The sequence below is a fragment of the Ornithorhynchus anatinus genome, chromosome 3, assembly GCF_004115215.2.
Source record: "Ornithorhynchus anatinus isolate Pmale09 chromosome 3, mOrnAna1.pri.v4, whole genome shotgun sequence".
Taxonomy (NCBI): domain Eukaryota; kingdom Metazoa; phylum Chordata; class Mammalia; order Monotremata; family Ornithorhynchidae; genus Ornithorhynchus; species Ornithorhynchus anatinus.
The window spans coordinates 140962089-140974108 of NC_041730.1; the positions used below are offsets into that span (position 1 = coordinate 140962089).

Here is a 12020-nt window from a genome sequence, read left to right on the forward strand (position 1 = left end):
CGACCCGATGACCCCGTATCTCCCCCAGCGCTTAGAACAGTGCTCTGCACATAGTAAGCGCTTAACAGATACCAACATCATTATTATTATCATTTCCACCCCGGAGCCGGAGGAGATGGGGGAGCGGAAGCGCGGCCCCGGGGACGGGGGACGGGGGACGGGGGCGGTCCGGTACTGGCGCGTCTCCGCGGCTGAGGTCCTCCCCGCCTCTTCCTCTCCCCCCCCCCCCCGCCGGCCCGCGTCCCCCCCCCCCGGCTCCCAGCTTCGTGCAGCTGACGCCGCAGTACTACTTCAGCAACCTGCCGCCCAGCGAAAGCAAGGACCTCCTGCTCCAGGCCTCCGGCCGCTCGGCGGCCCCCGCCACGCCCGAGCGGGACCCCGACCCCGGCGCCGCGGCCCCCGCCGGACCCCGCTGCAGCGTCCAGTGACGCCCGGACCCGGGCGGCGGGCGCGCGCCGCCGCCCGCCCTCCGCCGGCGCGCGGGAACGGGGGCGGAAAAATTCCAGACGAGAGCATTAAGAGGAAAACACCCTGTACCGCTCTGTCACTGAGAAAAGGCAATAAATAGTCTCTCGGCTTCGTTTCCGAGATCTGAAATCCACGGGCGGAGAGTTCGCGGTGGACGGCGGGGCCTCTAGCGCCCGACCAGTCGGTCCCTCCCCGGGAAACGAGATGGGCGTTTCCCCGCCCCGTCCTCCCCACGGGTCAGACGGCCAGATGTTCTTTCAGCTTGTCCATGATGGCGTCCATCTCGGCGGCGGCGACGAGCATGACCGTCCGCATGGGCTTCATGGGCGTGTCGGCGAAAGACCACCTGCCGCCCAGGCACGAGTCGCTCTCCTCCTGCACCGAGTAGCTGAACTTCAGGAGGGCTTTCTGCGGGACCGAGAAGACCGCCGCCTCGGGTCACGGACCGCTCCGGCTCGGGGCGCCGGGGCGGGAGGCGGGCACGGGCGGACCGGACTAAAGCGCTCCCACGGCACGGGGCGCCATCCTCAGACCGGACCCCCCCCGAAGTCCTTTCCTGAGATGGGTGGGGTCCCGGGCCCCTCACCCTTCGCCCCCGCAGGGGGTCGGGGAGGGCCATTTCTAGGGGACTCGGCTCCCCAACCTAACGGGAGCCTCGTGTAATGACACGCTAAGCTCGTCTCTGGGCCGGGGACGTGTCGACCAACTCCGCTGCACTGTGCCCTCCCCGAGCGTCTAGTGCAGTGCTCTGCGGACGGGAAGCGCTCAATAAATACCACCGATTACCTGACTGAAAAGCGGAGGATCCCCGAGACGAAACCGAGAGGCAGCGTGGTCTGGTGCCAAGAGCGTGGGCCTGGGAGGCGGAGGACCTGGGTTCTAATTCCGGCTCTGCCGGGCGTCCGCTTTGTAACCCCGGGCAAGTCTTTTATTTATTTTTTTTTAAGTGCTTACCATGGGTCGCACGCCGTTCTAAGCACTGGGGGAAGTACAAGTGAACGAGGTCGGACGGACTCCCTGTCCCACTCGGGGTTCAAGGACTGAGTGAAAGGGACAGCAGGATAACCGAGGCACGGAGAAGTTACGTGACTTGCCCAAGGTCACCCAGCCAGCATTCGGCAGACCCGGGAAGAGAACTCAGATCCTCCGGGCCTCAGTCGCTCCCTCTGTAAAATGGGGATTCGATCCTTCTCCCTTCTACTTACACCGTGAGCCCCAGGTGGGACGGGGACCGTGTGCGACCGGATGAACTTGTATCTTCCCCAGCGCTTAGAACCGTGCCTGGCACATAGTAAGCGCTCAACGAGTACCGTTATAATAACGGGGGGCGGGGCCCGGGTCCAACCTGATGAACTTGTTTCCACCTCGGTGCTCAGAAGAGCGCTCGGCACAGAGTGAGCGCTTAACGAGTACCATAATGATAATACAGAGAAGCAGCGTGGCTCAGTGGAAAGAGCCCGGGCTCGGGAGTCAGAGGTTGCGGGTTCTAATCCCCGCTCCACCACTTGTCAACGGTGTGACCTCGGGTAAGTCACTTCGCTTCTCTGTGCCTCAGTTCCCTCATCTGTAAAATGGGATGAAGCCTGGGAGCCCCACGTGGGTCAACCTAATTCACTTGTATCTACCCCAGCGCTTAGAACGGTGCTTGGCACACGGTAAGCGCTTAACAGATACCAACGTTATTATTAGGGGTTCGAATCCCAGCTCTGCCACTTGTCAGCTGGGTGACTGGGGGCAGGTTACTTCACTTCTCTGTGCCTCAGTTCCCTCACCTGGAAAATGGGGATTAACTGTGAGCCTCACGTGGGCCTACCCGATTACCCTGTATCTACCCCAGTGCCCAGCGCTCAGAACAGTGCTCTGCACATAGTAAGCGCTAAACAAATACCAACATTATTATTATCATCATTAGAACAGTGCTCTGCACATAGCACTTAACGAATACCGACATTATTATTATTACTATTATAAGAGCAATAAGACCAATCCCCCGAGGGATTTGCCGGCGGCACCAGGGGCCGGCCCTGGGAGCTGCCCGGTGCCCTCGCCCTAAGCGAGCCGAACAGCTGGGCGACAAAGATGGCAACCTTCTCACTGGGACCGTCCCCGCGAGGGGCCGGACCAGCCGGGCGCAGCCTCGGCCCGCACGACGGACGCGGCCTGGGCGGAGAGGGCAGCGACCGGCCCCCGCTCCGTCCCCGGGGCGGCACTCGTGCCGACCGCGGGGGAGGCGATGGGAGGCGGGGGGCGGGACGGGATGGGGCCCGGGGGGCCGAGGCAGGCCGCGCCGCGCTCTCTCACCTCATAGAAGAACTCCTCCTCCGCGTTGGCAAACATGAGGTCCGGGGTCCGGCGGGGACCCCCCCGCTTGCCGTCGCCACCGGCCCGGCCCGGAGCCGGGGCCACGAACGTCTTGCTGAGGAGGAGGAAGTACGCGCACCTCCCGCACGGCTTGTTGGTCTTCTGCGTCTCCGCCAGCTCTTTCCTGGAAAACGGGCCCAGGGCGCCGTTGGGGACGCGCTCCCGAGGCTCGCCGGGGTCGCCCGACTTCTCCCGTGCCTCGGTCTCTCCGAGCGGCGGCCGGGGGGCCGCTCCCCCGGGGGGACACTCACCGGAGCTGCAGGTGGAGGGGCAGGGCGACCTGGGGAGGCATGTTGAGGAAGCGCTCGCTGAGGATCAGCCCGACGGGCCGGGAGGCGTCGGCTAGGAAGTCCTGGAGCCGCGCGGCCGCCTGCCGCTCGCCGCTCTTCCGGCACAGGTCCAGCAGCAGCGCTTCGATCTGCTCCGCGCACGGCGTCCCCTGGAAGCCGAGGCCGGGGCGGTGTGGGACGGGAGGCGCCCCGCGGCTGACCGCGGACTGGGGGACAACCCGACCCCGCGGCTCTTCGACCGCGGCCCGGCCCACGCATTTTGCTCCTCTGAGGCCGACCCGCTTTCCGTACCTCCATCTCCTCTATCTGGCCGCCAACCGCTCGCCCACCTCCTGCCTCTGGCCCGGAACGCCCTCCCTCTTCATTTCTGACAGAAAATCTCGGAGCCTTACCGGAGGTCCTCCATGAGGGCTTCCCTGGCTGAGCCCTCCTCTCCTCCCGCGTCCCCCTCGCGCTCGGATCTGCGACCTTTATTCCCCGCTCCCACGGCACTTCCGTCCACATCCATCATTTTATATTAATCCAAGTCTGCCCCTCTAGACCGTCAACTCCCTGCGGGCGGACGACGCTGTCGACCGACTCTGTTCTCCAAAGCACACGGTATAGCGCTCTGCACACGGTGAGCACTCAATAAATACGTCCGACTGGGAATCCGGCGGCCCCCCGGGTCTCGGCGGAGGCCCCGCCCACCCCCTACACCGGCGGGAAGGAGGGACGGCAAGAGCCGGGAGAAGGATGGGATCCGAGGCGGTGGGCCCCCCCGTACCGAGCCGAGGTGACTGGTCGGCACTGCGCCGAAACCCCGCGCGGCTAATGGGAAGGGGTGATACGAGGCAGACCGGCGGGAAGAGGTGACGAGGGACGGGCCGCCACGCAGCCGCTGTGTGACCTCCGGCAAGTCGTTTAACTTCTCTGGGCCTCGGTTCCCTCATCCGCCAAAGGGGGATTCCACACCCGTTCTCCCTCCTACTTGGACCGTGCCCTCCACGTGGGCCCTGATGGTCTCGTATCCACCCCAGTGCTGGGCACACAGTGACCGCTTCACAAATGCCCCGATTAGAAGGGGAAGGGGGGGGGGTCACCCGGTGGGGTCGGCGTGGGGGCGGGAGGAGGCGCGACGGCCGGGCAGGCCAGCGGGAAGGGGGCCGCCCCCGTCATCGGTCAGACCCCCCGACCCGGCCAAGCGCCGGGACCCGGAAGCCCCGCCGGCTGAGGGAAGCGCATCTCCGGAGGCCCGCGGAGGGAAACGCGGCCATCGAAACGCTCACGGCAGCGAGGCAGTTCCGCCGGCACGTGGGGCGGGGTGACGGGCCGCGAAGGGAGCCCGGGAGCCCGGCGCCCAAATGCTGCCGCCCCCAGCCTCGCTCACCTTTCTCTCCGTTAAATTCAGGAGACTTATGAAGCCGAAGATCTCCTCTTCGTCATCAGAATCCCTCTCGTCCTCACTCTCCTCTGGGACATCTGTTTGCTGTTGCGGGGGAGAAAGAGGGAGAGAGATTCAATAGCATTTATTGAGCGCTTACTATGTGCAGAGCACCGTACTAAGCGCTTGGAATGAACAAGTCGGCAACAGACAGAGACGGTCCCTGCCCTCTGACGGGCTCACGGTCTGATCGGGGGAGACGGGCAGACGAGAACGATGGCGATACATAGGGTCGAGGGGAAGAACATCTCGTAAAAACAATAGAGATGTTGATTCACGCTCCACTGATTTTTAAAAATTTTTCTAATGGTATTTGTTAAGCGCTTACTATGTGCCAGGCACTGTATTAAGCGCTGGGGTAGATACAAGCTGATCAGCTGGGACGCCGTCCACTTCCTAAACGGAGCTCCCAGTCTTCATCCCCATTTTACAGGTAAGGTACGGGGAAGTGAAGCGAACTGCCCAGAGTTGACCCGGCAGAGAAGTGGCAGAGCCGGGATGGGAACCCAGGTCCGCTGACTCCCGGGCCTGCGTTCATTCAATAGTATTTACTGAGCGTTTACTATGTGCAGAGCACTGTACTAAGCGCTTGGAATGAACAAGTCGGCAACGGATAGAGACGGTCCCTGCCGTTTGACGGGCTCACGGTCTGATCGGGGGAGACGGACGGACGACAACGATGGCGATGGCCACGCTGCTTCTCGGCTTGTCCTTCATTTCCCAGAACTGTCCGTTTCAGTGAAGTCAGGGGGCAGACGACAGTTCCGAGTCCACGGCGTTCAAAAAGCTCCAAACAGCACGCTCGCCGTTCGTGTGCGCAGAAACCACCGGGAAATGCTTTCCAGGCAAGGCCCTCCACGATGCCTCGTGACTCGGGACCGGCTAGACGTCCCGGGCTTTCCCGGGCCACCCGCGAGGTTTTAGGGGGCTGCGGCCATCCGGCCGTCCTGGAGAGACGGCGCGCTCCCCTCCGTGACAGTTCGCCGGGCAGGCGCGAGCCGAACCACCGCAGGCGGATCTGGCCGGGGCTCAAACTCCACTCCGCGTCCGGTGGAGCCGGGGCACGTTCCGGGTCCTGCCGGCGGCCAGCTACCGGGAGGAAACGGGAAGCGGGGCCTCGCCCGCTTGTGCCCGCACATCCAACTGGCTCCTCCTCCTCCGGAACACCTCCCGCGCCCGCCCCGACGGGCGCCGCCCTGGTCGGCTCCCGGCGGGACTACGGCACCGGCCTCCAGGCCTCTCCCTCCTTCAGAATGGGCTCGACCTGATTGTCTTACGTCTACCGCCGGCACTCAGAACGGCGCCTGGCACGTAGAGCCTGAGAAGTGCCGCGCTCATTCACTCCATGCTGCCACGCAGGCTCCACTTCGTGGGCAGGATTCGCGCCCGCCAACCGTTCCGCCGGGCCCTCCCATCGGCTTAGGACAGAGTTCTGACCGCGGTCGGCGCACGATAAACGCCACCGACGGACTGACTGCTTGACACCCATCTGCTGGCTTCTCCAAACCCTCCGGGGCTCCCCATCTCCCGCTGCACCGGGCGGCGGCTCCCGCCCGCTGGCCTTTCGGGGTGGCCTCCGGCTCCGTCTCCCCGGTCGGATCTCCCCGCGCTACTCCCCAGATCACCGTCGTTGGGCGGGGACGCTCTCTACCTGTTGCCGAACTGTGCATTCCCAACGCTCAGTCCAGTGCTCTGCACGTAGCAAGCGCTCAGTAAGGACTATCGAACATAACGGTCTTCACTCTTCCCAAGCCAACCCTCTTGTCCTTTGCTCTCCCCTCCATCCCCCACAGTTCGTGCCGTTCCCCTATCCTAGAAACACCTCCCCTCCGCCGCCGTTTACCAGACCACGGCTTTCCCGCGTCTTTAAAATCCTGAATTCCCAGCTCTCGGGAGTCTTCACTGAGGGCCCACCGGTGCACTGTACCGAACGCTCGGGCAACAAGCTCCCTGCCCACAGTTAAGCAGCGTCCGCTCTCCGCTGATTCTCCAGCCCGGTTCTTTGGCATCGGCACCCTGGCCCTTGTCAAATTCAATTCTATCGTGTAGCACGGCTCCCTTAGTGATCAGTCGATCGACAGTATCTACTGAGCGCTGTGCGCAGAGCACTGTACTAAGTGCTTGGGAGAATCCATATATTATTTATCCAATTTATTCATTCATTTTTTCATTCAGTAATATTTATTAAGCGCTCACTGTGTGCGCTGCACTGTATTAAGTGCTCGGGAGAATACAACAACCTAACAATCTACCGATCCACCCGTCTGTCCGTTCGACCTGCTTCATCAGCTGCTTCGTGCTGATGGGTCCGGGTTGCCTTTCCTACTTTACCGTTCTCGTTCTTCCTCCGGCTCCCACTCGCTGGACCTCGAGTCCAGCCCGACTGACTCCCTGTGGTGCACCGGCTCCTCGAGGGCAGGAAGCGAGGGCCTCCCCAGTGCTCGGCGCGGGACTAAGTAGCCCCCGGCGACCGCTGGGCTGGTCACTAGCCTTCATTCCTTCATTCAATAGTATTTACTGAGCGCTTACTATATGCAGAGCACTGTACTAAGCGCTCGGAATGGACAATTCGGCAACAGATAGAGACGATCCCTGCCCATTGACGGGCTCACGGTCTAATCGGGGGAGGCAGACGGACAAAAAGACAACTTAATCACGATAAATAGAATCAAGGGGATGGACACCTCATTAACCAAATACATCAGCCCGTGGGACCCGGAGTGGCCAGCGCCCCTGGGTCTTCCCCATCCCTCCTCACGAAGGGGGGGGGACGGGAGACGGCTCGGGACCGGCCGGGGACGGGGAGCCCGGCGGGAGGCAGCCGGGCCTCCCCACCTCGCCCCCACGGCTGGGCTGAGGCCGCCGGAGGGAGGGAGATGGGGCCGGGGGTGTCCCGCGGGGCGGTCACGAGCCGGACGAGGGTGATCCCGGGCCCCGGCGCCGCTCACCTTGATGACGCTCCCGATGTGACTCTGCTGAATTAAGAGGCCGGTCAGCTCGGCGACGTTCACCGCGGCTTTCAGAAACAGCTAGCGGGGGAAGAAACGACACACGTGGAGCTCGAAGGGGGGGTTTCCGCAGAGCCCGCTCCGACCCCGGAGGTTTCAGGAGGGCCCGCTCCGACCCCGGAGGGTTCCAGAGAGCCCGCCCCGACCCCAAGGAGCACCAGATTAAAACGCGCCCGTCACCGCAGCCCGTAAGGCCGGTCGGGAGATCGGGCCGGCACGAGAACCCGAAAGCTAGAGATCCCAGAGGTGGGCTGTACCTGCTGCAGTAATTTCTTTATCCCGTTGTAATCCTGATCTGAGATTGAATGAGCTTCAAATTCGACATTCACCTCCTGTTGAAAAAGCACCCGTCGATCAATCGATGGCATTTACCGAACGCTTACTACGCGCAGAGCGCTGTTCCGAGCACTTGGGTGGGTGTAATACAACAGAATTAACGGCTTGTTCCTTGTCCACCTCGCTTACAGTCTAGAAGAGGAGAGGGACATTAATACGAACAGGTAATTCAGAACATATCATTTAAAACTCTGTACTTGAGTGCTACGGGGCGACCATCAAATGTCCGAAGGTCACAGATCCAAGTACGTAGATGACGCGGAGGGGAGAGGGAGCCGGGGAAAAGGGGGCTTAATCGGGGGGTGGGGCCTCGTGGAGGAGGCGGGACCTTAGGGATGCTTCAAAGGTGGAGAGAGCGGTGGTCTGGCACACGGGGGGGGGGGTGGGGAGGGAGTTCCAGGCCAGGGGGAGGATGCGGGAAAGGACATGGGAAAATAGAAATTTGCACACTTTGCCCGCGATGCAAAGTCACCCAGGGTGTGTCTCTTATCTCCCTTGTCAAAACCATGAAAATTGTGGTGGTGGGATTCATTCAGGGCTTCCCGTCTGTCAAGCTGCCAAGGAGGTACAATAAATACTAATAATAACTGTGATATCTGTTAAGCGTTTACAACGTGGCTGGTACTGGACCAAGCGCCGGGGCAGATAGAGGCAGATCGGTTTGGACACAGTCCCTGTCCCATCCGGGGCTATCAGCCTTAAACCCCATTTTACGTGAGGAAACAGAGGCACGGAGAAATGAAATGACTTGCTCAAGTTCACGCTACAGACAAGAGGCAGAGGCGGGTTTGGAACCCAGGTCCTCTGACTCCCGAGCCCGTGCTTTTTGCACTAAGCCAAGGTGCTTCTCACAAATCAGATGGGACAAAGCCTCTGTCCACACAGGTGGAGCTCTCAGTTTAAGAGGGAGGAAGGAGAGCGGCGGCTCTATTGCCATTTTACATTTTAATAATGACGTCGGTATTCGTTAAGCGCTTACTATGTGCCGAGCACCGTTCTAAGCGCTGGGGGAGATACGGGGTCATCAGGTTGTCCCATGTGGGGCTCACAGTCTCCATTCCCATTTTCCAGATGAGGCAACTGAGGCCCGGAGAAGTGAAGTAACTTGCCCAAAGTCATCCAGCTGCCAGGTGGTGGAGCGGGGATTAGAACCCTAAGCCCGGGCTCTTTCCATTGAACCATACAGATGTTAAGGCGAGTCACTTCACTTCTCTGGGCCTCAGTTCCCTCCTCTGTAAAATGGGGATGAAGACGGTGAGCCTCGCGTGGGACAACCCGATTGCCCCGTATCTCCCCCAGCGCTCAGAACAGTGCTCTGCGCCTCGGAAGCGCTTAACAAATACGAATATTATACAGATGAGGCTCAGAGAAGTCGCCCTTTTTCCCAGGCTGAGCCCTCCCCTTCCCTCCGCTCCTCCTCCTCTCCCTGTTGCCCCTCTTCCGTATTTATTGGGCGCTTACTATGTGCAGAGCACTCTGCTCTACCTCCTCCCCTGCCCCACAGCACTGCTGGAAATTTGTATCTATTACTTATCACTCTATTTTATTATTATTTATCTGTTTTGAGGGCATTGATGCCTGACTACTTGCCTCGTTTTGTTGTCTCTCTCTCTCTCTCCCCCTTTTAGCCTGGGAGCCCGCTGTTGGGCAGGAATTGTCTCTCTTTGTGGTCGAATCAGCCCAGTGCTCTGCACACAGTAAGCGCTCAATAAATACGACCGAATGAACTGTCTCTGTTGCCCAATTGTACTTTCCACGCGCTTCGCCCAGTGCTCTGCACAAAGTAAGCGCTCAGTAACCACGACTGAATCAAGTGGCGGGGCCCAGGTCCCACAGCAGACAAGTGGCGGCGCCGGGATTAGAACCCAGGTCCTCCGCCCCCCCCCCCCCCCCCCCGAGCCGGTCATGGGGGAGCGCAGCGCTCCGCACAAGGTTGATGCTCAGTCGTCGCCGCTGAGGGATGTGGCTGGTGAGCAGGGGCGGAGGGGGCAGGAAGGCTGGTTCACCATTTTCACCTCATTTATTCATCCATTCAATGGTATTTATTGAGTGCTTACTGTGTGCAGAGCACTGGATTCATTCAGTGGTATTTACTGAGCGCTTACTATGTGCAGAGCACTGGACTAAGCGCTTGGAATGGATAATTCGGCAACAGATAGAGACCGTCCCTGCCCAACGACGGGCTCACGGTCTAGAAGGGGGGAGACAAGCGGCAAAGCAAGGAGACAGACATCAATACCATCAACATCAATAAACAAAATCCTAGACAGATAGACAGACAGACAGATAGATAGACAGACAGATGAATAGATGGATGGATGGATAGATATAAGGATAGATAGATGATGGACACACAGACAGATATAAGGGTAGATAGATATAAGGATAGATAGATAGATAGATAGATAGATAGATAGATAGATATAAGATGGACAGACAGACAGACAGACAGATATAAGGGTAGATAGATATAAGGATAGATAGATAGATAGATAGATAGTCAGATAGATAGATATAAGGGTAGATAGATAGATAGATAGATAGATAGATAGATAGATAGATAGATAGATAGATAGATATAAGGGTAGATAGATAGATAGATAGATAGATAGATAGATAGATAGATAGATAGATAGATAGATAGATAGACAGACAGATAGATAGATAAAAGGGTAGATAGACATAAAGATGGATGGATAGATAGATAGATAGATAGATAGATAGATAGATAGATAGATAGATATAAGGATAGATAGATAGATATAGATAGATAGATGATAGATAGATATGGGGGGAGAGAGGGAGAGAGAGAGATAGATGGATATAGATAGATGGATATGGTTGGATAGATATAGATGGATAGATAGACAGATGGGTAGATATAAGGATAGACAGATATAAGGATAGATGGATAGATATAGATGGATGGCTGGATAGATAGATGGGTAGATATAGATAGATATAGATGGATATAGATGGATGGATAGATATAGGGATAGATAAAAATGGATAGATACAGATGGATGGATGGACAGATGTAGATAGATAGCTGGATATAAACAGATATAGACAGATATAGATGGATGGATAGATGGATACATATAGGGATAGATATAAAGATAGATAGATGGATGGATATAGATAGATATAGATGGATATAGATGGATGGACAGAAAGATGTAGATAGATATAAATACAGATAGATACATATAGATACGTATAGATATAGGGACAGATAGATAGATATGGATATAGATATAGGGATAGAGAGAGATCGATCGATACCTCATCGATTCCTTCCTCTTCCTCGTCGTCTTCGTCGTCGTCTTCGTCGTCGTCGTCGGTGTCGCCGTCGTCCCTGCCCAGCCCGTCGTGGCCCTGACGGGCCTCCTGCTCGTCCTGCTGCTGCTCGTCCTGCTGCTGCTCGTCCTGCTGCTGCTCGTCCTCCTGGTCGGGCTGGTCCCCGTGGGGCTTTGGGGCGGGCCCCCGCCGGGCGCCGACGGGCCTCGGGGCCCCGCTGCCCACCGCCCTCCGCTTGGCGCTCGACGCCATGAGGAGGTGGTGGTGGTGGTGGTCGTCGTGGTCGTCGTCGTCGTCCTCCTCCTCCTCCTCCTCCTCACGCGGCTCCTGCTGCCACCGCCGCCCTGCTGCCTCCCGCGCTTGCGCACGACCTTCTGCGCCTGCGCACTACGCTGCCGGCCGCCCTCCTTTCTCCCGCGCTTGCGCACCGTCTTCCACCCGACTTCATTCGCGCCTGCGCACTACGCTGCCGGGCCCCCCCCCCCGGTTTCTCCCGCGTTTGCACACCGTCTTCCACCGGCTTCTTCCGCGCCTGCGCACTAGGCTGCCGGCCGCCCGGCCGTCTCCCGCGCTTGCGCACCGTCTTCCGCCCGGCTTCCTCCGCGCCTGCGCACCACGCTGCCGGCCGCCCGGCCGTCTCCCGCGCTTGCGCACCGTCTTCCGCCCGGCTTCCTCCGCGCCTGCGCACCGCCCGCCGCCCTGGTTTCCAGCCGCGCTTGCGCAGTATCTTCCGCCCGGTCCGCGCCTGCGTAGCGCCTTCTTCCCCCTCCCCCCAACTCCCGCGCCTGCGCAGCGCCCTCCGCCCTGCTGTCCCCGATCTCCCCTTCACCCCCG

At 59.3% G+C, this 12020-nt stretch overlaps 2 protein-coding genes across 10 annotated transcripts in view; one reads left to right on the top strand and one right to left on the bottom strand.

Moving 5' to 3' along the window:
- DHX32 (DEAH-box helicase 32 (putative)) overlaps nucleotides 1-577 on the top strand; it is a 40273-nt gene extending 39696 nt beyond the window's left edge. For 7 of the 8 annotated variants that reach the window (XM_029059952.2, XM_029059944.2, XM_029059951.2 and 4 more), the window contains one exon: nucleotides 263-577. In XM_029059952.2, the coding sequence (XP_028915785.1) occupies nucleotides 263-428 (166 nt within the window). In that variant the 3' untranslated portion in view covers nucleotides 429-577. The remainder of the gene's footprint in view (nucleotides 1-262) is intronic. The other variant, XM_029059949.2, reaches the window with a different exon arrangement.
- On the bottom strand, nucleotides 516-11638 carry LOC100086699 (BRCA2 and CDKN1A interacting protein). 2 transcript variants are annotated; one of them, XM_039911642.1, is made up of 8 exons: nucleotides 11172-11638; nucleotides 7808-7882; nucleotides 7491-7571; nucleotides 4489-4587; nucleotides 3081-3268; nucleotides 2770-2953; nucleotides 1255-1324; nucleotides 516-876 (listed from the first exon to the last, which is right to left on the bottom strand). In XM_039911642.1, exons 1-8 carry the CDS (start codon nucleotides 11436-11438, stop codon nucleotides 635-637), a joined length of 1206 nt encoding a protein of 401 aa, XP_039767576.1. In that variant the 5' UTR covers nucleotides 11439-11638; the 3' UTR covers nucleotides 516-634. The 2 variants fall into 2 exon arrangements, with proteins under 2 accessions (XP_039767576.1, XP_028915788.1); XM_029059955.1 differs by lacking the exon at nucleotides 1255-1324 and having other exon boundaries at nucleotides 11172-11635.
- Nucleotides 11639-12020: the final 382 nt, after the last annotated feature.